This window comes from Leptosomus discolor, chromosome Z (assembly GCF_034619465.1).
Source record: "Leptosomus discolor isolate bLepDis1 chromosome Z, bLepDis1.hap2, whole genome shotgun sequence".
Taxonomy (NCBI): Eukaryota; Metazoa; Chordata; class Aves; order Leptosomiformes; family Leptosomidae; genus Leptosomus; species Leptosomus discolor.
The window spans coordinates 16,394,527-16,419,875 of record NC_141419.1 but is presented as its reverse complement, the minus strand read 5'-3'; the positions used below and the strand labels follow the sequence as shown (position 1 = coordinate 16,419,875).

Below are 25,349 nucleotides of genomic sequence, written 5' to 3'. Positions count from 1 at the left end.
GCTGCTGCTGAGGTTAGCTGCCAGTCAAGGCTCAGCTTTGCCAGCAAAGGTCTCTAGTAAGAGAAGGTGTGAAGAGGTGCGGAGAACTTCTCCGGTACAATTAGGGGAAGACATTCCTGTGTACTCTGAGAAGCTGACTCTTGCTCTTTGAATGAAGAGAGAAGGTGGGTTTTAAAAAGTAGACATTTAGCATAAATGTGGAATTTAGCAGCAAAATACCTGGGTTTATCGCCAGGATTCTGGCCCTGATTTTCAGAGCCGCATGGCTTCCAATAGTTCTTGCAGGCTGCAGCTGGACTCCTTATAGATTTGAACTTGCTCTGGGTGGATATGAGCTTTCAAAAGCCAGTAACCCACTAAAACCCAAAGTGTAAGGCAGTTGCATTAGAAATCTTTGCGTCCTTGTTTTTCACTTAGTATTTGTTACCCAGAATTGATACGTCATCTAGACGTAGCCAGTCAGGGTTAAAACCCAAACCAACAGTCCCACCGGGTGTCCCCCTCCTTTCCCCCCTTCGTTTCTAAAAGCTGGTTTTGATGTTAATCGTATACATAATTTGAAGAGGTTGCGCGCCTCTCTACCGGGAGTTGCTACGTATAGCTGAATTTGTCTTGGAAATGGAAGGGCAAACAGAGACGACCATTTCGGGTCTCTTCCAGTTTGGGTGGAGGCAGTTTCGGAGCAATGGTTCAGGTGCCTTTGGGAACAGCAGAAAACAAGTAGTAAGGCACCGGAATGGCTTTATACGGTGCTGACGGAGAAAGAGGGGAGGTGAGCAGTGATCATGATCATGGCAGTTATGAAGAACGATAATGATGATGACAACCAGAGAACAACCCGGTTATTTTGCTTTTTCGTTGGTACTATCGGGAGAGAGGAATTTTTGACTGGTGTGCCGCTCAAGCCAAATTGTGAACATTCACTACCTTCCCAAGAAGAGCTTCTACCTGATTGAATGGGGCAATGCTCCTGCGTTCTCTTCTGTATCTTGCATGGAAAACGCCTTGTGTTCTATAAAAGCAAAGAAAGTGAAATGAAGGCATTTTTCGCTTCGTGAAGGACACGCCTAAAAGAAGGAGGACATGTTTAAGCTCTCTTTTTTGCCTTCTGTTGAGATTGTGTGACTATCTGATACTGCTGAGCAGCAGGACCATGGTTCAGACAGACACTTGACAACATGCCTCATTTGAAGCTATGACTTTACCAAATAAAGAGCCAGCGAGGACTTGTGGGATCCTCGTTCAGCTTTTGACCTGACGCAGTCACTTGAGGCAACAGGTTACAAAGTTGGTATTAGTAGCGCTTCCCAAACATTTTCCAAATGTTTAGAACATTTTGCAAATCGTGGCAGCGTCTTACAGGAGTGCTGTGGTATAGTTGCTTATCCAAGGTCCTGCGCTGTCTCAAATAGTACAAGCCACCTCCGGCTGGCATGGAAATTGTCCTGTCATAGTGGAGGAGGATTTTTTCCTGAGTTGTACGTGCGTTTGTTACGGTTGCTCTGATTATAGCAGTGGACCGCGTCTCATTACGTCTTTAAGCTCAGCGACTGTCTCTTACTGATTATTGAAGGGGATGGAAAGCACCCGATCTTCCCAACAGCATTTGGATGCCGCCGGCATACAGAGAGTAGCGAAAAGTCCACAGCAAAAAGGTGAGGGCTAACGGCCTGCAACTCTGCGTCGAGGCTGACGAGTTTGGTGCGTGCTCCCGGGTAGCTGCTGGGGTAGCTGCTGTCGGGACACAGAGGTCAAAGCTGAGTCCGACGTCTCATCATGCCAGATGCTCTGCACACCCATGTTCACAGTTCGTGCTTGCTCCAAAGGCACAAGAAACCAAAACACCAACAAAAGAACAGGTGAAGTGATTTGCCTAATTGGCCTGGGTTTGATTTGAACGTCCTCAAAGGCGGTAATAGAAGACAGAATGGCATCAATTCCCCCCTCTCTGTTAAGTTCTCAACTTAAATCTTGAAAACTTTGCCAAACTATTGAAACTTCTTGTTTGGCTGGTTTAGCCATTTTCCTAGTGCCCTGATACTGCCAGTGGTTTCGTGAGCTCCTTTTCTAACGTGCTGGCAGGGAGCTGCCCGTACATCTGCCTGTGAAGGGAGAAATGTTCGTGCATGCTTGCGTCTAGGACCTCTTTGGTGTAAAAACATATTGGAGCCAACTCCAGTGCACTGCATTCCAGTAAGAGAACTACTTCCCTGTAAGTTCCGATCGTGCAACCCGAACCAGGCTGCATTCACACGGAACATACGTGTACTTCTGCAGCTGGAGGAATGCATCTCACCAGGCTGGCTCCCCTCTGGTATCCATGTGAATCAGAGACTGCACAAGGGTGAGGATGTCGGGCAGTTGGTGCTAGTCACGGATTTTGTTGGCAGGCGGCAGAAGAAGGAAAAGCTTTCCTATTCAGGCCCACAGTCTGCAGAAGTTTTCAGTTCACCTCTGGAGAGCTTTGCTGTTAGACAAGGTGGAAAACGCTTCCTTAGAGGAGGGGAAGCCCGAGAAGGCCATGGCAGCCAAAGGTGTGTCTTCGCAGCCGGGCGAGGGCTGACCTCGGCGTAGGCAGTAGGCAGGTGCATCCAGCACTGTGCTGACCCTCCCTCACACGTTAGTGATGTGTCATCTGCACGGAACTGTAAGAATTAGGACCGCTGAACTTTATGTTTGTCTCAAACTTTGTACCCTGTGGTTTTGGAAAGGAAGCAGAGACTCAAGTCACCATAGTGACAGACGTGGTAGGACCCTGGGCCAGACGACACGGCTTCCTGAAAATCTTTTTTTGTCGCTACGCGGTAACAGCGAAAGGCATGAATTTGTTCGGCTTATGCGCTACAGCTTGCAAGCCGTGTAATGGAGGTTGCATAGACTGCCAGCTCGTGATCGGCACGTGGAAGCAACATGCCGCCGTTGGATTGGATCTCACCGCTTGAACGCAGCTCATCACCACCGGCTTGGCCTGGGACTATGGTACAAAAAAAAAGGGACCCTCGGCAGCCTCTGGAGGAAAAGAAAAGCAAAGGGAAGCAAGACGGCAGCAAGAAGCAGAAAGGGGAAAAGAGGAGCGGAGCGGAGCAGAGCTGAGACCTGCCTGCCTGCCTGGACTGGACCGTTGCTAGATGGGAAAAACCACCAGACGCCGCAGATCCCCCGTGGTGACTATTGCGGCGTGCTCTTCTTCTTCTCTTCCTCCCTTCCTCCCTTTCTTTCTCCCTTTCTCTCTCTCTCTCTCAATAAAACTTTGTAGTGCTGTTGACAATGTATGGCCTCCTTTGTGCCTTAATCTCTCGACGGGTATTCGAATCTGCAGCCCCGGGAAGAGTTTACCTCTTTGTGACTGTGACAGGAACACACCCTGAATTACAGCTACGGTCAGAGAGGGTGTGTTGGATGGGTTCAAGCACGAGCCGTGGCGGTTTCCCAAAGGCTGGCCATTGAAATTCTTTGACCACACCAAAAAAATACGTGTATCTTTCCTTCTGGGGATGCTCCCAAATCCCTTCTATTTGCAGGGCCGTTTTCTTTCCCCCACCTTGCAATTGGGTGACATTGCCAAGGGAGCCAAAACAGACTCTTCCAGCCCCAGAGACAGGTGGGAGGGTGGGCTGCAGCACTGGCATTCATTCCTATGCCTGCTGGCAGCTACACAAGCCCAACAGCTGTCAGCGCTTCCCCTTGGCTGACCTAGGGGTTGATTTCACGTTAATTTGGCACTGCCTTTAATAGGGTGCTCACTAGCACTTCAATGATTTGCGGCTTCCGTCCTGTTCCCACATTTTGCACACCTCTGCCACTCGAAGGCAAGAGCACAGACATTCGAGCAGAAGAGATCGTTGAAGAGAATAACGCCTTTTTTTCTTTTTGGTGGTGTTTTCACGTGAAAGAGATTTTACACAAACTACTATGAACGCTGTAGTTGACAGTGATAAGTCTCCCTTATTACAATTTATAATTGACCAGGTGAGCGCTGAACACTGCCCTAGTAAGGGCAAGGCCAGCAGTAATGCAAAGGAGTTGATGTGAAAGTAACCCTGTTATTATTGTCATTACCTGGCACTACCGTAAGGAAAGCTGAAACGATGTAAAGAAGTAGCTCGGAGTTTTGCTTGCAAAGCAAATATCAGCGCCTCATGCCTTATTGTCATTTGCACCCTCGGGAGCACAGGAGGGGTCGGACAGCATTTCAGTGACACACAACTGCAGGAGGCCCAAGAGAAGTGAGCTACCACCCAAGCTGAGCAGGGGTCACCCCACCCAAAGCACCCTGGAGAGGGGGAAAGGCGTCAAGGGGCATCAACAGCCACAAACTTTTTGACTTTGCTGCCATGAGTATAGCTGTAACGGAATTTAAGAATTAGGAGAGGAATTTCCCTCTTCAAAATGAAACGGCAGCTGTAGATGGAAAGGCTACACCTGTCCCTTGAGAGAGGACAAACCTGGACTTTTTCAGAGCAGCGTTCATTCCAAGGTTATGGTGGATAAACACGCCTTTTCTTCTGCTAAACTCTGGAGGGAGGCAAGACAGAAACGCAAACATACGTTACACTTTCAAAGCTGTTTTGTTTGATTGTTTTTCTTATTCCTGTGGTATCACTGATCACAGCAACGTGTTAGGTTGACTCACACGGACCAATCCCAGTTACAGAGAAATGCTGAAGCACTGAGCAGTCTATTTGGACAACACTTCTCACGTGCCAGTTACCAAACACAGGATTCTTCTTTCCCCCAGCACAACTGCAATTTAAGGAGAAAAACTGCACACTACACTGTTAACTTCCTACAGAATACAGAGGACGGGAAGGACTTAGGCTTGACTGTTACATTTTCCTCTCCGTAAGCTACGGAAATCTCTTTTCAAAAAGGAATCCAAAGTAATCTCTTGTACATATGTTCAGTCTGTAAACACATAAAAATCTGTGGCAGAGTACAAAACAGTATTAACACAGCGGCAGTTTTATTTACGTCGTCGGTGCGGCGTAACCAAAGCTTTTACATGAACACGGCGGTCTCTTCTTTCAGAAGGGCCAAGCTTCCACACAGCAATTTCTTTTTAAGGCATGCATTTTAATAAAACCTTCAAAGGCTAACAACTTATCAAATGCGTACTCAGGAAACACACCGCACAATTGCAAAGTAAATCCAAACGTGTAAGAAATAACTAAAGAATAACACTGCTTACCTACAGTCTCTCTCAAACTAATTTCAGTCACCATTTATTACCCTCTTTTCATTGTCAGAGGTTATTTCATGGCTCAGGAGAGGCAGGGAATAGCTTGTAATTTAGTGTCCAGCTCAGGTCTGATCCTGCAAAGTTAAGGGGAAGCTGAGGAGCGCTGTCTCGATGCTGACACAGCACGTTTAGACTTGGCCTCCGAGCCCACCTAAGCAGCTAAAGCAGTACTTTTGTGCAGACCATGCTCTATTTAGTAAAGGCCTCTGCGGCATATTCATCTGTTCAGGCAAGTCAGAGGTCGATGTTCTCTTGTACTCAGTCACTATCATATTCCTCTATTTTGAATTCGTCTTCCTCCATGATTGCTTGAGCTGCAACAGGCTGAGGCTGACTGCAAGGCAGTTCACTTCCACTGCACTGGCTAGAAGACAGAGGGAACCCATCCGATTCATTCTCCTTCGTGCTGTCTTCCCCCGTCTGTGCAGCCGTCTCCGTAGCATGCACGTCGGCACGGTCCTCCTCAGAGCTCACAAATACGTCTGGTACCCCAGGATCTTTATCAGTAAGTGTTTCAAGCTTTAGCCTGTAAAATTATCATTGCAACAGTAAGTTACCACGACAAAACAGCTGCTCTCTCAGGCAGAAGCTGCCATAGAAAAGATTGCCCGGGTGCCGCACGGGTCACCCTTCTTCACCGGTGCTTAACAGCTTTCGCATTTTCTGGCAGTAAAACCCTCCATCAATCACAGTTAGCGTGATCAATCAAGCTGCACACATGCTGTGCTTCCATCACTACCTTCAGGATCATGTTTTTACAGCTCTGCGCCCATCTTGCAGGTGGAGATACTTGGGCCCAGAACTCAACACCGCACAGCTTAGCTGACGGCCTTCAGAAGACAGAGGAGTTCCTCTCGGGGAAAGGACGACCCTACGCAGCCTCAAAGCACAGCAACAGCCAAATTCCAGATCAAGTTTGTGCTCCGTCACTTTCCCAGTACCCACTGCTGCTTTCGAGTTTCAATTTAACTTGAAAATTTCTTTCACTATTTGGACTTCTCAGTCTTTCTAGCACCTCTGTATCAGTCTGTCACCAATGTTTATTATTTTTCCCACTTTACATGGGAATAATAAAAACTTACGCAGTTACTGACAAAAAAACCTCGTCCTGGCACCAGTGCCAGGTGATCAAGTACCATGCACCCTCCTCAATGCCCATTTTCTTACCATCCCCATTCCATTGAGGAATATAACGGAAAAGAACTAAAATATTCTTTTTTTCCAGTGAACTAGCTGCATGGAAGTTTTATCAAGGACTGCTTAGTAACACAAAACCGATTCTTTTCAGCCAGGGTTCCCGAAGGAAGCAAATGCTTACTAAAATACCTACATTTCTGTGTACTTCCTTTTCAAGATAGTGACCAAGTGAAAAAGGATTACTGTGTTTTCAGGAGAAAGCTACCCCTCAGGTAAAACTCTAAGTGACACACACCCAGCTTACCAATGCAGATACAAAATGCTTATCAATGTTTACAGGTATGCTGCAGACTAAACTAACGGCATAAGGAAGCGTACCATTAAGTTGTAAAGTTACAAACATTTGGGCTTAGATGAGGGAGACTGCAGAGAAACGCACCGTTAGGGACGCTTTCTTCCTGACTAGCAACCTAAATGGCTTTTCGTACAACTGTTGAGGAACTGGGTGATTCTTGGGTAACAGAGCCTTGACCTTACAGGACCCATTTCACAGTTCAACTGGGACAGCAATACCGCAGCGATCAGTATGAGAAGCTTTGTCGCATGCCCTGACACGCTTTGCCAAGGGAAGATGTCACGTCACTGATGTACGTTGAAGATGCTTCTCTATGAAAGGGTTCTTCTCCTCAACGCGTTAAGAGAGAAAGTCTTACTTTCTTTGAGAAAAGAGAGAAGTCAAGTTTACCTCCCAAAATGTCTTTTCAGCGGTAGCCTCCCAATGTCTTGGATAAAAGCAATCTGAGCTGCGAACAAAGAATCACCAGTTTCACATTGGGTAGATCATAAGGCACGTACAATTAAACATACTGGGAAACAAATAATTCCTAAGTTAGGTCAAGTACCCTTGTACACATTTGCAATATTTCGGATACCAAAAACACGGCGCACGCGTGGACGTATTCTTTTTTTCAAACTGTTTACCACATTACCGTGACGTATTTACAGATTGCCTGCACAGAAAATTCCCTGACGCTCATCAGCTGCGTATTTATGATGCAGAGTTATTATTCCATAGCCTACAAAATGAATTCATCCTGATGTCAAGGCCTCAGGTAAGACGTGAAGCCTTTTCTTAGAAGTAATTAACACAGCATAAGCGACCCAGCTGTCTAAAGAGTCATTTTTGTATCAGGTACCATACAGAGTAAATGTTTCCACATGAACTGTCGGCTATTGGATGACCTCAGGTTACACGTCTTTTTAAAGCACTGCAAACTTGGATTATGCTTCCTTTATCTGAGAAAGGCTCTGTCGAGCCTTTGACGTCTGTTGATGTTACCGGAAAGGGATCGGTAAGCAAGGAAGATCTAGCCAATATTGCCTGCTAGGTTTCCAAAAGTCTTCTCACCAAACCCTCTAGCGTACATTTAAAAGAAGCCCTCAGCCGAAGAGAACAACTTAATGAGTAAAGTTTGATAAATAATCGGTTTGGAGTGGGGAGAGGGGCATGAGGTAACAGTTAACTCCTGCAGTGGGAAAAAGTTGCCAATACAGTTCTGCAGAGATCTGTGCTAGGACCTGGGCTAGCCAGCACCTTCTTAAAAGAAACCCTATGAAAAAAGGGGCGAAGAGTGAGATGAGTAAGTTTGCCGATGCCACCCAGTTAGGCAAGCTAGTATAGGACAGGAAGACAGACAGAAGGGCTGTGCAAGGACCTTAAGAGACTGAGTGCGAGGGCAACACGGCGAGATCCAAAAGTACACAGACACCAGAAACCTATGCAGTTAAAGAAGGGAAAAATCATTCCAAAACTCCAACACGAGGACCCCATCTCCCACAATAACAAAGCATCGTATAGGCCTCTTTTCTGCCAAGAGAGACGCTGGCTTTAATTCTTTCAGTTACGTTAGTTTTAAAGATGTTCTTGGTGCTGTTTCAAACCTGCAGGACGGCTTTAATTTTGGCTGTGTTACTGGAAACGTTTGTGGATATCAGCTACATGCGTCTACTCCAAGCATTTCTTTTACCGAGACAGAAGCACAGGCAGTATTGACATTTTGTGTACAACATTTTTCAGCATGCTTTAATTACAAAGCAGATTCCAAGATCAGGAGTTACATCCATCTTACCTTGGTTTCTCATTGGATTTGCTAACATAGCAAGATAGGGCAATAGCTCTGTCTGAAGACACTCGGGTGGTAAGCAGAAGCTTGAAAAGAGAGCTTTTGCAGCCAGGCAATTTTCTTGATACTGTAAGGGTTGGGGGGGAGGGGGGGGAGGAGAAAGACAAGGGAAAAACCTGGTACACCATTATTGATGTAGCTATTCTGTACTGGACAAGACGAGACTTTCTTCTTGTCTGCTGGATGACTACACACAAGCTACTGAAGATGAGACCAGGAAAAAAGATGAGCACTTAAGCAGAGTTAACATATGCAGATCCTAAAAATCGTAAATCCCTTCACTTTTGCCTTTTGCTGGGCATTAAAATTTACAGAAAATATTTATCCCTGAATTCCCCACCCATCCAGGCCAATCTTTTTTGCCCGCTACAGCAAGAGAAATATTAGCTCAAATGTAAAAACTGGCCGAGCGCTTTCGTGTCTCATGAACAAGCGACTTCTGACAAACACATAAAACATAACAGCAGTCATTTGTCAAACTTACACAACAGTTTAATGTGACTGAAAGCGCACGAAAGCTTGAACTTACTTTTAGGAATACTTTATAGTATTTCAACAGTAATTGTGTCTCCGGTAACTTAGGATTAAGACTCTCCCAGCAGTAGGCCAACTTGGACACAGGAATCAGACTTTGTCAGAGGCCTCCAGTTTATTTTCCCATTAAAAGAATAACACCAGTGTACCCCTTCGATTGAGCAAGTGCTTTCAGAAGTAGCTTATACCAAAACGGGACATTTGACAAGTTTAGCACTGGGAGCAAATCTCATCTATACCACTCAAACCGTCACACCTTACCAAAAAAACATGGAAAAAAATTGATCAAGCATTTACCTTTTTATTGATAAAGAACCACTGGGGTTTATGCAAAGGCCGGAACCCCATCCCTCCTTGGTGATGGGCAAAGGCTCTGGACGTATTTGAATGTATCACCCCTCGGGTAGCCACAGACGCGCTGTATTTTTCCGTCTCAAGCCGTGTCTAAGAGAGAAATCGAGCACTGGGTGAACTCCAGCTCTCTGTACAGTATGTCTCACCTGAACTAAAACAGTCTGTAACTGCAGTGACACAACACGCCCAGAACACGTTCAGAATACCGTGAGACTTTTACTCAGAGCAGCTGCATGAAAAAGCTGGCTCAATTACTTCAGGGAAAGGGCACACAGGCTCCAACACATTTTAGCACGAATTTGTTCTACTTAACACTTTGTAGAATGTTTTACAAACGCTGTAACCCACTACAATAAAATACCGACAGAAGTTGGACAAAGAGGTGGACCCGCATCTCTTGTGTAGTGGATGTACTTCGGCATTCATTAGCAACTCACTGTCACCTACGCTGCAAGTTTGAAGTGATAGAGCTTAATTCTTACTGGCTCGTAAGAAAATTGCTTCCTACCATTCATAAACGCTTAGAGAGACATTTCAAAGCTCAACGTTTTGGGGTATTAAAAAACGCTTGATTTTTTGAAAATCAATGAAAAAATACTGAGTCAGAGCGTTACGAAAACAAAGCACGTGCGTATAAAAGGTGGCACTTACACTCCAGTTGCTGCAAAGGACATCAGCGGTGCTCAAATACTCACTGGCTCTCACTACATCATCTATATCAGAAAAAAAGTCTACATAGTTCTGGTGAAGGTATAAATTAAACACGCTTCCAGACATATGCGATTTTTCCACAATACCCTACGAGGAAAAAAAAGCACAAGCTTTACACAGGAAAAGCGTCCTATAAAAGCTGCGGTACGTTCCGATGGTTAGGGAGCTGGCACACGTGACCTACGAAGTGACGCTTATATACAAAAGGGAGGCTGGCTCCCTCTCCAAGAAGGCTAACAGGGGCGATGGGGAGGCAGAAGCCACTGCTGTCTTCAACTCTCTCAATGCGTGGTAACAGAAAGGTGAACTCGGACTCCTCTTGGCAATGCGCAGCCAAAGGATGAGAGGTGACAATCACAGGCCGCAGCAAGGGAACGTCCACCTTCCACCACAAGCCCGTCAGTGAGGTGAGAGAACCTCTCTCCTTGGAGATACTCAAAACCTGACCCGAGACCCAGAGCCTGGGAACCTAAACCACCTCCAAAGCTAGCCTCCAGAGCGCTTTTCCAGATTAATTATTCTATTAGACAGAACTTAGACAGACCCAACACACCTACCTTAAGAGCAGTGACAAAACCACTGTGCTGGAGAATTTGCATCAATCACTTAGGCGTCCTGTCTGGGTTTTTTTCAAACCAAACCTGGAATCCTGCAGCTATTGCAGATGTACCTCAGGCTGAAGAAGCAAGGTGTCTCGACGGTATTCTGGTAAGTGAGCGGGCAGCTGAGGGAATTCTGACTCTGACGCCGGTTCTCCTACAAAGGATTTTACAATCTTCAGAGGACTCGGGCGAGGATGCGTAGCCGCTCGAGGCCCTGCCCCACTGGGTAGCGGGCTGACCCAAGGCCCCCCAGGGCTGTGGGGACAGGCAGGTCCTTCAGGCACCCTGGGCACAGCGCTGAGGCCACGAAGCTCTTCCTACCATCAAAGCTGCGCTTTTTGCTGGACCCTCTGCAGAGCGGGACTGTTAACTGAGGGGCCAGAGGGGACTGAGGGGACCCAGAACCAGAGGACGCGGCCAGTAGGGTGTGGGAGCGATGCCCAGTTTGGTCCCCAGCGCAGCAGCAGCAGCAAAACCAGCTTCCCCTCCTGCCCGCCCTGCCCTCCGCAGACGCCACGCTGTGAATGAGCAGCTGCTGCCACTTTTCCTGCAGGAGGAGGCCCTGCTCACATGGCCCTGGGGCTCCAGGGGCCCTGGGCCGGGTCCCCCAGCAGGCTGGTGCCACCCCCGGTGGGGCACAGGGCTCCGGGAAAGGCACCAGGAGAAGGGGGAGAAAGCAGCACCCAGAGACCGTGTCAGGGAAATAGGCATTTATTTCCTTTTTCTGCAGGAAAGAGTTGAAGGAGCCCTGCTAGCGCGACCGGCGGGGCGGCCTCTTGCGGCACGGGGGAGAGTCCTGGGGGCTGGGGGCCCTCCTCTTTGGGGGGCGCCGGGGACCTGCGGGCAAGTGGTCCCGGCCCCGATTGGGAGCAGAGGGGCTGCGGTTGCAGGCCTGGGCAGAGGGACCTGCTGCCACCGGCTCCTCCTGGGGCTGCTCCTGCTCTGCAGGGACACGTACAGATGGGGGGTGGCCCAGGCCCCCGTGGAGTGCTGCCTCCGACGTACTGTTCTGGTCCTCCACATCGGATCCTGCAGGGCTGCTGGAGGAGTCCAGGTGGGAGATGGGAGTCCCCCATCGGGAGCTGGTGGAGCTGGGGCTGGGGCAGCAGGAGGAGATCGGCCTGCTCGAGCGGGACCAGCTGGACCTGGAGGAGCTGGAGCGGGAGGAGGTGGAGCTGGCTGCAGGGCTGCCGTCCTCCTCCTCGGCAGCATGGGAGCGCAGCAGCCTCCGGGCCTCCTCGCTGCACTGGGACACAATGACATTGATGGTGCCATGAACCAGCCTTTCTGTGTGTTCCTCGAGGTAGTTCTCCAGCACGGTGAACATGGCATCCCCATCTGGACCGTAGAGGCACAGGGCTCCCAGGATTAAGCTCTCTGCAGTCTGTACACTCCACCACCAGGCCCCGTATATTGCCTCCAGCTCCTGGCGTAGCCACGGCAACACGGGATCGAGGAGATGCTGTTGTCCTCGGAAAAGTTCTGCCCAGACCTCAGGCAGGAGGCCACCCACGGCCTCTGGTCCCGCAGCCCCCTGCTCAGCTGGGGACAGTATCCCCTGTGGAGAAGATGGAGGGGACACCCCCACAGGGCGAGGGGGCCTGCTTTCAGCTGGGGGGCTGGGAGCTCTTGCTGCCCGGCTGCTGGCATCTGCCGGCTCTTCGGGGGATGTGATGGCACCACACTGCAGATGGTAGTTTTGTCCCCACACAGAAAAGTTAACAGTCTCCGCCAGTCCTCTGCAGACTGGGCACTCTGGTTGCAGCAGTGCCCAGCGCACGATGCAGCCCAGGCAGAACTGGTGGCGACAGGGCATCACGCAAGCAACGTCATCTCGAGCATCGAAGCAGATGGGGCAGCTCCACTCTGTCTCTGCGTCCATGTTGATGCTCTGCGACGAGCTGCGGGGAGCTGAGGCTGAGGAGCTGCTCCCCTCACCAGCGCCGGTGCTGACAAAGGGTGTTGCGTGCTGTGAAACGGAGAGGCCTCGGTCACTCGCTGTCCCGGGGAGGAGAGGGGAGGGGAGGAAGAAATGCCCAGGCCCCTCAGAAGGACGCCCTCCCGGCTCCCCGTGCCCAGCGCCCGCCCCATGGCCACCGCAGGGGGATGTTTCCCTGCCCAGCTCAGCTCACCTCTGCTGCCGTACGCACGCCCTGCGGTGCCCGGCTGCCTGCACCAGGCAGGGCCGGGGAAACTCACACAGCAGATGGCTCCGGGACGGGCACCGAGAGCTGCTGACGTCAGCCCCCGAAGCACCACCCAGCACCACGACAAGCCTGGCTCGACCCTCCAGATCTGCCTCGCAGGCGCGCTCGGCAGGAGTCCAGGCACGAGTCAGACTGGGCCAGGCTCTGCCGGCGCCCCAGGATAAGTAACGAGGGACGTGAGGTCACAGTCCATCGCTCAAGGATGTCACAGTCCACCGACAGGTGACGGCACCCTCCACCACACTGTGACATCACAATGGCCCGTCAGACCCTGTGGCACTCCAACTTCCTTGCATATTCTTGCTCTGTGGAATCTACTGCCTATGCTTTTTGAGTACTCCTCCTATACTGGCTCTTAAAGGAGAGCAAAGAGGACGTATTTCTACACGAGGAGACCTCCCCAGTTTCCATGGTGTCACCCTGCATCTACAAACAAAGCTCACGGCAAACCTCAAGCAATAATTTTAACGACGTCTCCCGGTACCCTTATTTCTCTGTATATATGGTTAATTAAAGTTTTGCCACAGGACCTTCAGAAAATGAAAACAGCGTAATGGAAGGTGAAGGGAGCGCACGAGTCAAGGAGCACGATGCAGTGCTACGGTGGTTTGGGAAGGAGGAAGAAGGGCTGTGGTTTGATGCCTCCGTGCCCAGTGAAGGTGTCCAGTTCCTAAATGGCATTCACAAACGGGAAGGGAAATCCCGGCTTTGCAGAGGGGAACAACCGCCCTCTGGCTGTGCAGCTGCCTTCCACTGTACTGCTTCAGGACAGTGGGAGGGACACGTGTCACTGCCAGCAGGAACAGAAAAGATCCAGCACCAAGACCCTTCTGTGACTCGCCAGCCTGAGGGAAGCGCAGGGAGACGGGGCAGTCCCGCCAGGTAGCCACGCAGGCTTCCGGATCCATTAAACTACTTGCATGCCAGATGGCTTGTGGGCTAGACCATCATTCACCGACTTTGTTACTGCCTGCAGCTCCGGTTTGCACTGTGGCTAGCAAAACCCTGTTGCCTGCCTGGGCTTGAAACGGCTGGAAGAAGAGAGTAGTGTCAGTCAGACGGCAATAAAGTGGCAGTACTTTCCCCCTTCTCTGATGACACGGAGATCAAGCGAACGTTGTTTCCTAAGACGACAGCTTGTTTCAGAGAAGCAGAGCCAAAAATGCAATTTGCTCTGGAGACGTGCTGCTGCTGCTGAGGTTAGCTGCCAGTCAAGGCTCAGCTTTGCCAGCAAAGGTCTCTAGTAAGAGAAGGTGTGAAGAGGTGCGGAGAACTTCTCCGGTACAATTAGGGGAAGACATTCCTGTGTACTCTGAGAAGCTGACTCTTGCTCTTTGAATGAAGAGAGAAGGTGGGTTTTAAAAAGTAGACATTTAGCATAAATGTGGAATTTAGCAGCAAAATACCTGGGTTTATCGCCAGGATTCTGGCCCTGATTTTCAGAGCCGCATGGCTTCCAATAGTTCTTGCAGGCTGCAGCTGGACTCCTTATAGATTTGAACTTGCTCTGGGTGGATATGAGCTTTCAAAAGCCAGTAACCCACTAAAACCCAAAGTGTAAGGCAGTTGCATTAGAAATCTTTGCGTCCTTGTTTTTCACTTAGTATTTGTTACCCAGAATTGATACGTCATCTAGACGTAGCCAGTCAGGGTTAAAACCCAAACCAACAGTCCCACCGGGTGTCCCCCTCCTTTCCCCCCTTCATTTCTAAAAGCTGGTTTTGATGTTAATCGTATACATAATTTGAAGAGGTTGCGCGCCTCTCTACCGGGAGTTGCTACGTATAGCTGAATTTGTCTTGGAAATGGAAGGGCAAACAGAGACGACCATTTCGGGTCTCTTCCAGTTTGGGTGGAGGCAGTTTCGGAGCAATGGTTCAGGTGCCTTTGGGAACAGCAGAAAACAAGTAGTAAGGCACCGGAATGGCTTTATACGGTGCTGACGGAGAAAGAGGGGAGGTGAGCAGTGATCATGATCATGGCAGTTATGAAGAACGATAATGATGATGACAACCAGAGAACAACCCGGTTATTTTGCTTTTTCGTTGGTACTATCGGGAGAGAGGAATTTTTGACTGGTGTGCCGCTCAAGCCAAATTGTGAACATTCACTACCTTCCCAAGAAGAGCTTCTACCTGATTGAATGGGGCAATGCTCCTGCGTTCTCTTCTGTATCTTGCATGGAAAACGCCTTGTGTTCTATAAAAGCAAAGAAAGTGAAATGAAGGCATTTTTCGCTTCGTGAAGGACACGCCTAAAAGAAGGAGGACATGTTTAAGCTCTCTTTTTTGCCTTCTGTTGAGATTGTGTGACTATCTGATACTGCTGAGCAGCAGGACCATGGTTCAGACAGACACTTGACAACATGCCTCATTTGAAGCTATGACTTTACCAAATAAAGAGCCAGCGAGGACTTGTGGGATCCTCGTTCAGCTTTTGACCTGACGCAGTCACTTGAGGCAACAGGTTACAAAGTTGGTATTAGTAGCGCTTCCCAAACATTTTCCAAATGTTTAGAACATTTTGCAAATCGTGGCAGCGTCTTACAGGAGTGCTGTGGTATAGGTGCTTATCCAAGGTCCTGCGCTGTCTCAAATAGTACAAGCCACCTCCGGCTGGCATGGAAATTGTCCTGTCATAGTGGAGGAGGATTTTTTCCTGAGTTGTACGTGCGTTTGTTACGGTTGCTCTGATTATAGCAGTGGACCGCGTCTCATTACGTCTTTAAGCTCAGCGACTGTCTCTTACTGATTATTGAAGGGGATGGAAAGCACCCGATCTTCCCAACAGCATTTGGATGCCGCCGGCATACAGAGAGTAGCGAAAAGTCCACAGCAAAAAGGTGAGGGCTAACGGCCTGCAACTCTGCGTCGAGGCTGACGAGTTTGGTGCGTGCTCCCGGGTAGCTGCTGGGGTAGCTGCTGTCGGGACACAGAGGTCAAAGCTGAGTCCGACGTCTCATCATGCCAGATGCTCTGCACACCCATGTTCACAGTTCGTGCTTGCTCCAAAGGCACAAGAAACCAAAACACCAACAAAAGAACAGGTGAAGTGATTTGCCTAATTGGCCTGGGTTTGATTTGAACGTCCTCAAAGGCGGTAATAGAAGACAGAATGGCATCAATTCCCCCCTCTCTGTTAAGTTCTCAACTTAAATCTTGAAAACTTTGCCAAACTATTGAAACTTCTTGTTTGGCTGGTTTAGCCATTTTCCTAGTGCCCTGATACTGCCAGTGGTTTCGTGAGCTCCTTTTCTAACGTGCTGGCAGGGAGCTGCCCGTACATCTGCCTGTGAAGGGAGAAATGTTCGTGCATGCTTGCGTCTAGGACCTCTTTGGTGTAAAAACATATTGGAGCCAACTCCAGTGCACTGCATTCCAGTAAGAGAACTACTTCCCTGTAAGTTCCGATCGTGCAACCCGAACCAGGCTGCATTCACACGGAACATACGTGTACTTCTGCAGCTGGAGGAATGCATCTCACCAGGCTGGCTCCCCTCTGGTATCCATGTGAATCAGAGACTGCACAAGGGTGAGGATGTCGGGCAGTTGGTGCTAGTCACGGATTTTGTTGGCAGGCGGCAGAAGAAGGAAAAGCTTTCCTATTCAGGCCCACAGTCTGCAGAAGTTTTCAGTTCACCTCTGGAGAGCTTTGCTGTTAGACAAGGTGGAAAACGCTTCCTTAGAGGAGGGGAAGCCCGAGAAGGCCATGGCAGCCAAAGGTGTGTCTTCGCAGCCGGGCGAGGGCTGACCTCGGCGTAGGCAGGTGCATCCAGCACTGTGCTGACCCTCCCTCACACGTTAGTGATGTGTCATCTGCGCGGAACTGTAAGAATTAGGACCGCTGAACTTTATGTTTGTCTCAAACTTTGTACCTTGTGGTTTTGGAAAGGAAGCAGAGACTCAAGTCACCATAGTGACAGACGTGGTAGGACCCTGGGCCAGACGACACGGCTTCCTGAAAATCTTTTTTTGTCGCTACGCGGTAACAGCGAAAGGCATGAATTTGTTCGGCTTATGCGCTACAGCTTGCAAGCCGTGTAATGGAGGTTGCATAGACTGCCAGCTCGTGATCGGCACGTGGAAGCAACATGCCGCCGTTGGATTGGATCTCACCGCTTGAACGCAGCTCATCACCACCGGCTTGGCCTGGGACTATGGTACAAAAAAAAAGGGACCCTCGGCAGCCTCTGGAGGAAAAGAAAAGCAAAGGGAAGCAAGACGGCAGCAAGAAGCAGAAAGGGGAAAAGAGGAGCGGAGCGGAGCAGAGCTGAGACCTGCCTGCCTGCCTGGACTGGACCGTTGCTAGATGGGAAAAACCACCAGACGCCGCAGATCCCCCGTGGTGACTATTGCGGCGTGCTCTTCTTCTTCTCTTCCTCCCTTCCTCCCTTTCTTTCTCCCTTTCTCTCTCTCTCTCTCAATAAAACTTTGTAGTGCTGTTGACAATGTATGGCCTCCTTTGTGCCTTAATCTCTCGACGGGTATTCGAATCCGCAGCCCCGGGAAGAGTTTACCTCTTTGTGACTGTGACAGGAACACACCCTGAATTACAGCTACGGTCAGAGAGGGTGTGTTGGATGGGTTCAAGCACGAGCCGTGGCGGTTTCCCAAAGGCTGGCCATTGAAATTCTTTGACCACACCAAAAAAATACGTGTATCTTTCCTTCTGGGGATGCTCCCAAATCCCTTCTATTTGCAGGGCCGTTTTCTTTCCCCCACCTTGCAATTGGGTGACATTGCCAAGGGAGCCAAAACAGACTCTTCCAGCCCCAGAGACAGGTGGGAGGGTGGGCTGCAGCACTGGCATTCATTCCTATGCCTGCTGGCAGCTACACAAGCCCAACAGCTGTCAGCGCTTCCCCTTGGCTGACCTAGGGGTTGATTTCACGTTAATTTGGCACTGCCTTTAATAGGGTGCTCACTAGCACTTCAATGATTTGCGGCTTCCGTCCTGTTCCCACATTTTGCACACCTCTGCCACTCGAAGGCAAGAGCACAGACATTCGAGCAGAAGAGATCGTTGAAGAGAATAACGCCTTTTTTTCTTTTTGGTGGTGTTTTCACGTGAAAGAGATTTTACACAAACTACTATGAACGCTGTAGTTGACAGTGATAAGTCTCCCTTATTACAATTTATAATTGACCAGGTGAGCGCTGAACACTGCCCTAGTAAGGGCAAGGCCAGCAGTAATGCAAAGGAGTTGATGTGAAAGTAACCCTGTTATTATTGTCATTACCTGACACTACCGTAAGGAAAGCTGAAACGATGTAAAGAAGTAGCTCGGAGTTTTGCTTGCAAAGCAAATATCAGCGCCTCATGCCTTATTGTCATTTGCACCCTCAGGAGCACAGGAGGGGTCGGACAGCATTTCAGTGACACACAACTGCAGGAGGCCCAAGAGAAGTGAGCTACCACCCAAGCTGAGCAGGGGTCACCCCACCCAAAGCACCCTGGAGAGGGGGAAAGGCGTCAAGGGGCATCAACAGCCACAAACTTTTTGACTTTGCTGCCATGAGTATAGCTGTAACGGAATTTAAGAATTAGGAGAGGAATTTCCCTCTTCAAAATGAAACGGCAGCTGTAGATGGAAAGGCTACACCTGTCCCTTGAGAGAGGACAAACCTGGACTTTTTCAGAGCAGCGTTCATTCCAAGGTTATGGTGGATAAACACGCCTTTTCTTCTGCTAAACTCTGGAGGGAGGCAAGACAGAAACGCAAACATACGTTACACTTTCAAAGCTGTTTTGTTTGATTGTTTTTCTTATTCCTGTGGTATCACTGATCACAGCAACATGTTAGGTTGACTCACACGGACCAATCCCAGTTACAGAGAAATGCTGAAGCACTGAGCAGTCTATTTGGACAACACTTCTCACGTGCCAGTTACCAAACACAGGATTCTTCTTTCCCCCAGCACAACTGCAATTTAAGGAGAAAAACTGCACACTACACTGTTAACTTCCTACAGAATACAGAGGACGGGAAGGACTTAGGCTTGACTGTTACATTTTCCTCTCCGTAAGCTACGGAAATCTCTTTTCAAAAAGGAATCCAAAGTAATCTCTTGTACATATGTTCAGTCTGTAAACACATAAAAATCTGTGGCAGAGTACAAAACAGTATTAACACAGCGGCAGTTTTATTTACGTCGTCGGTGCGGCGTAACCAAAGCTTTTACATGAACACGGCGGTCTCTTCTTTCAGAAGGGCCAAGCTTCCACACAGCAATTTCTTTTTAAGGCATGCATTTTAATAAAACCTTCAAAGGCTAACAACTTATCAAATGCGTACTCAGGAAACACACCGCACAATTGCAAAGTAAATCCAAACGTGTAAGAAATAACTAAAGAATAACACTGCTTACCTACAGTCTCTCTCAAACTAATTTCAGTCACCATTTATTACCCTCTTTTCATTGTCAGAGGTTATTTCATGGCTCAGGAGAGGCAGGGAATAGCTTGTAATTTAGTGTCCAGCTCAGGTCTGATCCTGCAAAGTTAAGGGGAAGCTGAGGAGCGCTGTCTCGATGCTGACACAGCACGTTTAGACTTGGCCTCCGAGCCCACCTAAGCAGCTAAAGCAGTACTTTTGTGCAGACCATGCTCTATTTAGTAAAGGCCTCTGCGGCATATTCATCTGTTCAGGCAAGTCAGAGGTCGATGTTCTCTTGTACTCAGTCACTATCATATTCCTCTATTTTGAATTCGTCTTCCTCCATGATTGCTTGAGCTGCAACAGGCTGAGGCTGACTGCAAGGCAGTTCACTTCCACTGCACTGGCTAGAAGACAGAGGGAACCCATCCGATTCATTCTCCTTCGTGCTGTCTTCCCCCGTCTGTGCAGCCGTCTCCGTAGCATGCACGTCGGCACGGTCCTCCTCAGAGCTCACAAATACGTCTGGTACCCCAGGATCTTTATCAGTAAGTGTTTCAAGCTTTAGCCTGTAAAATTATCATTGCAACAGTAAGTTACCACGACAAAACAGCTGCTCTCTCAGGCAGAAGCTGCCATAGAAAAGATTGCCCGGGTGCCGCACGGGTCACCCTTCTTCACCGGTGCTTAACAGCTTTCGCATTTTCTGGCAGTAAAACCCTCCATCAATCACAGTTAGCGTGATCAATCAAGCTGCACACATGCTGTGCTTCCATCACTACCTTCAGGATCATGTTTTTACAGCTCTGCGCCCATCTTGCAGGTGGAGATACTTGGGCCCAGAACTCAACACCGCACAGCTTAGCTGACGGCCTTCAGAAGACAGAGGAGTTCCTCTCGGGGAAAGGACGACCCTACGCAGCCTCAAAGCACAGCAACAGCCAAATTCCAGATCAAGTTTGTGCTCCGTCACTTTCCCAGTACCCACTGCTGCTTTCGAGTTTCAATTTAACTTGAAAATTTCTTTCACTATTTGGACTTCTCAGTCTTTCTAGCACCTCTGTATCAGTCTGTCACCAATGTTTATTATTTTTCCCACTTTACATGGGAATAATAAAAACTTACGCAGTTACTGACAAAAAAAACTCGTCCTGGCACCAGTGCCAGGTGATCAAGTACCATACACCCTCCTCAATGCCCATTTTCTTACCATCCCCATTCCATTGAGGAATATAACGGAAAAGAACTAAAATATTCTTTTTTTGCAGTGAACTAGCTGCATGGAAGTTTTATCAAGGACTGCTTAGTAACACAAAACCGATTCTTTTCAGCCAGGGTTCCCGAAGGAAGCAAATGCTTACTAAAATACCTACATTTCTGTGTACTTCCTTTTCAAGATAGTGACCAAGTGAAAAAGGATTACTGTGTTTTCAGGAGAAAGCTACCCCTCAGGTAAAACTCTAAGTGACACACACCCAGCTTACCAATGCAGATACAAAATGCTTATCAATGTTTACAGGTATGCTGCAGACTAAACTAACGGCATAAGGAAGCGTACCATTAAGTTGTAAAGTTACAAACATTTGGGCTTAGATGAGGGAGACTGCAGAGAAACGCACCGTTAGGGACGCTTTCTTCCTGACAAGCAACCTAAATGGCTTTTCGTACAACTGTTGAGGAACTGGGTGATTCTTGGGTAACAGAGCCTTGACCTTACAGGACCCATTTCACAGTTCAACTGGGACAGCAATACCGCAGCGATCAGTATGAGAAGCTTTGTCGCATGCCCTGACACGCTTTGCCAAGGGAAGATGTCACGTCACTGATGTACGTTGAAGATGCTTCTCTATGAAAGGGTTCTTCTCCTCAACGCGTTAAGAGAGAAAGTCTTACTTTCTTTGAGAAAAGAGAGAAGTCAAGTTTACCTCCCAAAATGTCTTTTCAGCGGTAGCCTCCCAATGTCTTGGATAAAAGCAATCTGAGCTGCGAACAAAGAATCACCAGTTTCACATTGGGTAGATCATAAGGCATGTACAATTAAACATACTGGGAAACAAATAATTCCTAAGTTAGGTCAAGTACCCTTGTACACATTTGCAATATTTCGGATACCAAAAACACGGCGCACGCGTGGACGTATTCTTTTTTTCAAACTGTTTACCACATTACCGTGACGTATTTACAGATTGCCTGCACAGAAAATTCCCTGACGCTCATCAGCTGCGTATTTATGATGCAGAGTTATTATTCCATAGCCTACAAAATGAATTCATCCTGATGTCAAGGCCTCAGGTAAGACGTGAAGCCTTTTCTTAGAAGTAATTAACACAGCATAAGCGACCCAGCTGTCTAAAGAGTCATTTTTGTATCAGGTACCATACAGAGTAAATGTTTCCACATGAACTGTCGGCTATTGGATGACCTCAGGGTACACGTCTTTTTAAAGCACTGCAAACTTGGATTATGCTTCCTTTATCTGAGAAAGGCTCTGTCGAGCCTTTGACGTCTGTTGATGTTACCGGAAAGGGATCGGTAAGCAAGGAAGATCTAGCTAATATTGCCTGCTAGGTTTCCAAAAGTCTTCTCACCAAACCCTCTAGCGTACATTTAAAAGAAGCCCTCAGCCGAAGAGAACAACTTAATGAGTAAAGTTTGATAAATAATCGGTTTGGAGTGGGGAGAGGGGCATGAGGTAACAGTTAACTCCTGCAGTGGGAAAAAGTTGCCAATACAGTTCTGCAGAGATCTGTGCTAGGACCTGGGCTAGCCAGCACCTTCTTAAAAGAAACCCTATGAAAAAAGGGGCGAAGAGTGAGATGAGCAAGTTTGCCGATGCCACCCAGTTAGGCAAGCTAGTATAGGACAGGAAGACAGACAGAAGGGCTGTGCAAGGACCTTAAGAGACTGAGTGCGAGGGCAACACGGCGAGATCCAAAAGTACACAGACACCAGAAACCTATGCAGTTAAAGAAGGGAAAAATCATTCCAAAACTCCAACACGAGGACCCCATCTCCCACAATAACAAAGCATCGTATAGGCCTCTTTTCTGCCAAGAGAGACGCTGGCTTTAATTCTTTCAGTTACGTTAGTTTTAAAGATGTTCTTGGTGCTGTTTCAAACCTGCAGGACGGCTTTAATTTTGGCTGTGTTACTGGAAACGTTTGTGGATATCAGCTACATGCGTCTACTCCAAGCATTTCTTTTACCGAGACAGAAGCACAGGCAGTATTGACATTTTGTGTACAACATTTTTCAGCATGCTTTAATTACAAAGCAGATTCCAAGATCAGGAGTTACATCCATCTTACCTTGGTTTCTCATTGGATTTGCTAACATAGCAAGATAGGGCAATAGCTCTGTCTGAAGACACTCGGGTGGTAAGCAGAAGCTTGAAAAGAGAGCTTTTGCAGCCAGGCAATTTTCTTGATACTGTAAGGGTTGGGGGGGAGGGGGGGGAGGAGAAAGACAAGGGAAAAACCTGGTACACCATTATTGATGTAGCTATTCTGTACTGGACAAGACGAGACTTTCTTCTTGTCTGCTGGATGACTACACACAAGCTACTGAAGATGAGACCAGGAAAAAAGATGAGCACTTAAGCAGAGTTAACATATGCAGATCCTAAAAATCGTAAATCCCTTCACTTTTGCCTTTTGCTGGGCATTAAAATTTACAGAAAATATTTATCCCTGAATTCCCCACCCATCCAGGCCAATCTTTTTTGCCCGCTACAGCAAGAGAAATATTAGCTCAAATGTAAAAACTGGCCGAGCGCTTTCGTGTCTCATGAACAAGCGACTTCTGACAAACACATAAAACATAACAGCAGTCATTTGTCAAACTTACACAACAGTTTAATGTGACTGAAAGCGCACGAAAGCTTGAACTTACTTTTAGGAATACTTTATAGTATTTCAACAGTAATTGTGTCTCCGGTAACTTAGGATTAAGACTCTCCCAGCAGTAGGCCAACTTGGACACAGGAATCAGACTTTGTCAGAGGCCTCCAGTTTATTTTCCCATTAAAAGAATAACACCAGTGTACCCCTTCGATTGAGCAAGTGCTTTCAGAAGTAGCTTATACCAAAACGGGACATTTGACAAGTTTAGCACTGGGAGCAAATCTCATCTATACCACTCAAACCGTCACACCTTACCAAAAAAACATGGAAAAAAATTGATCAAGCATTTACCTTTTTATTGATAAAGAACCACTGGGGTTTATGCAAAGGCCGGAACCCCATCCCTCCTTGGTGATGGGCAAAGGCTCTGGACGTATTTGAATGTATCACCCCTCGGGTAGCCACAGACGCGCTGTATTTTTCCGTCTCAAGCCGTGTCTAAGAGAGAAATCGAGCACTGGGTGAACTCCAGCTCTCTGTACAGTATGTCTCACCTGAACTAAAACAGTCTGTAACTGCAGTGACACAACACGCCCAGAACACGTTCAGAATACCGTGAGACTTTTACTCAGAGCAGCTGCATGAAAAAGCTGGCTCAATTACTTCAGGGAAAGGGCACACAGGCTCCAACACATTTTAGCACGAATTTGTTCTACTTAACACTTTGTAGAATGTTTTACAAACGCTGTAACCCACTACAATAAAATACCGACAGAAGTTGGACAAAGAGGTGGACCCGCATCTCTTGTGTAGTGGATGTACTTCGGCATTCATTAGCAACTCACTGTCACCTACGCTGCAAGTTTGAAGTGATAGAGCTTAATTCTTACTGGCTCGTAAGAAAATTGCTTCCTACCATTCATAAACGCTTAGAGAGACATTTCAAAGCTCAACGTTTTGGGGTATTAAAAAACGCTTGATTTTTTGAAAATCAATGAAAAAATACTGAGTCAGAGCGTTACGAAAACAAAGCACGTGCGTATAAAAGGTGGCACTTACACTCCAGTTGCTGCAAAGGACATCAGCGGTGCTCAAATACTCACTGGCTCTCACTACATCATCTATATCAGAAAAAAAGTCTACATAGTTCTGGTGAAGGTATAAATTAAACACGCTTCCAGACATATGCGATTTTTCCACAATACCCTACGAGGAAAAAAAAGCACAAGCTTTACACAGGAAAAGCGTCCTATAAAAGCTGCGGTACGTTCCGATGGTTAGGGAGCTGGCACACGTGACCTACGAAGTGACGCTTATATACAAAAGGGAGGCTGGCTCCCTCTCCAAGAAGGCTAACAGGGGCGATGGGGAGGCAGAAGCCACTGCTGTCTTCAACTCTCTCAATGCGTGGTAACAGAAAGGTGAACTCGGACTCCTCTTGGCAATGCGCAGCCAAAGGATGAGAGGTGACAATCACAGGCCGCAGCAAGGGAACGTCCACCTTCCACCACAAGCCCGTCAGTGAGGTGAGAGAACCTCTCTCCTTGGAGATACTCAAAACCTGACCCGAGACCCAGAGCCTGGGAACCTAAACCACCTCCAAAGCTAGCCTCCAGAGCGCTTTTCCAGATTAATTATTCTATTAGACAGAACTTAGACAGACCCAACACACCTACCTTAAGAGCAGTGACAAAACCACTGTGCTGGAGAATTTGCATCAATCACTTAGGCGTCCTGTCTGGGTTTTTTTCAAACCAAACCTGGAATCCCGCAGCTATTGCAGATGTACCTCAGGCTGAAGAAGCAAGGTGTCTCGACGGTATTCTGGTAAGTGAGCGGGCAGCTGAGGGAATTCTGACTCACACGCCAGTTCTCCTACAAAGGATTTTACAATCTTCAGAGGACTCGGGCGAGGACGCGTAGCCGCTCGAGGCCCTGCCCCACTGGGTAGCGGGCTGACCCAAGGCCCCCCAGCGCTGTGGGGACAGGCAGGTCCTTCAGGCACCCTGGGCACAGCGCTGACGCCACGAAGCTCTTCCTACCCCCAAAGCTGCGCTTTTCGCTGGACCCTCTGCAGAGCGGGACTGTTAACTGAGGGGCCAGAGGGGACTGAGGGGACCCAGAACCAGCGGACGCGGCCAGTAGGGTGTGGGAGCGATGCCC

At 48.2% G+C, this 25,349-nt stretch overlaps 2 protein-coding genes across 2 annotated transcripts; both read right to left on the bottom strand.

The window, feature by feature from the left end:
* Positions 1-5,183: 5,183 nt before the first annotated feature.
* Positions 5,184-10,792, bottom strand: LOC147413230 (cell cycle checkpoint protein RAD17-like). The gene is made up of 6 exons (XM_086479546.1): positions 10,716-10,792; positions 10,099-10,245; positions 9,391-9,537; positions 8,506-8,626; positions 7,122-7,179; positions 5,184-5,765 (listed from the first exon to the last, which is right to left on the bottom strand). The coding sequence occupies exons 1-6, from the start codon at positions 10,755-10,757 to the stop codon at positions 5,498-5,500; spliced, it is 783 nt and encodes a 260-aa protein (XP_086335672.1). The 5' UTR covers positions 10,758-10,792; the 3' UTR covers positions 5,184-5,497.
* Positions 10,793-19,330: 8,538 nt separating this feature from the next.
* On the bottom strand, positions 19,331-24,939 carry LOC147413229 (cell cycle checkpoint protein RAD17-like). Its single transcript, XM_086479691.1, has 6 exons — positions 24,863-24,939; positions 24,246-24,392; positions 23,538-23,684; positions 22,653-22,773; positions 21,269-21,326; positions 19,331-19,912 (listed from the first exon to the last, which is right to left on the bottom strand). The coding sequence occupies exons 1-6, from the start codon at positions 24,902-24,904 to the stop codon at positions 19,645-19,647; spliced, it is 783 nt and encodes a 260-aa protein (XP_086335817.1). The 5' UTR covers positions 24,905-24,939; the 3' UTR covers positions 19,331-19,644.
* Between the last annotated feature and the right edge of the window lie 410 nt (positions 24,940-25,349).

Bases quoted from the DNA above. Each gene is read 5' to 3' on its own strand.
- LOC147413230 (XM_086479546.1), bottom strand. From the start codon at position 10,757: ATGCAAATTCTCCAGCACAGTGGTTTTGTCACTGCTCTTAAG. The intron at 10,246-10,715 runs GTAGGTGTGTTG...TTTTCCTCGTAG, and splicing joins GTTTTGTCACTGCTCTTAAG to GGTATTGTGGAAAAATCGCA. The intron at 8,627-9,390 runs GTAAATGCTTGA...CAACCCTTACAG, and splicing joins GGTTCTTTATCAATAAAAAG to TATCAAGAAAATTGCCTGGC.
- LOC147413229 (XM_086479691.1), bottom strand. From the start codon at position 24,904: ATGCAAATTCTCCAGCACAGTGGTTTTGTCACTGCTCTTAAG. The intron at 22,774-23,537 runs GTAAATGCTTGA...CAACCCTTACAG, and splicing joins GGTTCTTTATCAATAAAAAG to TATCAAGAAAATTGCCTGGC. The intron at 21,327-22,652 runs GTAAGATGGATG...CTTTGTTCGCAG, and splicing joins AAATCCAATGAGAAACCAAG to CTCAGATTGCTTTTATCCAA.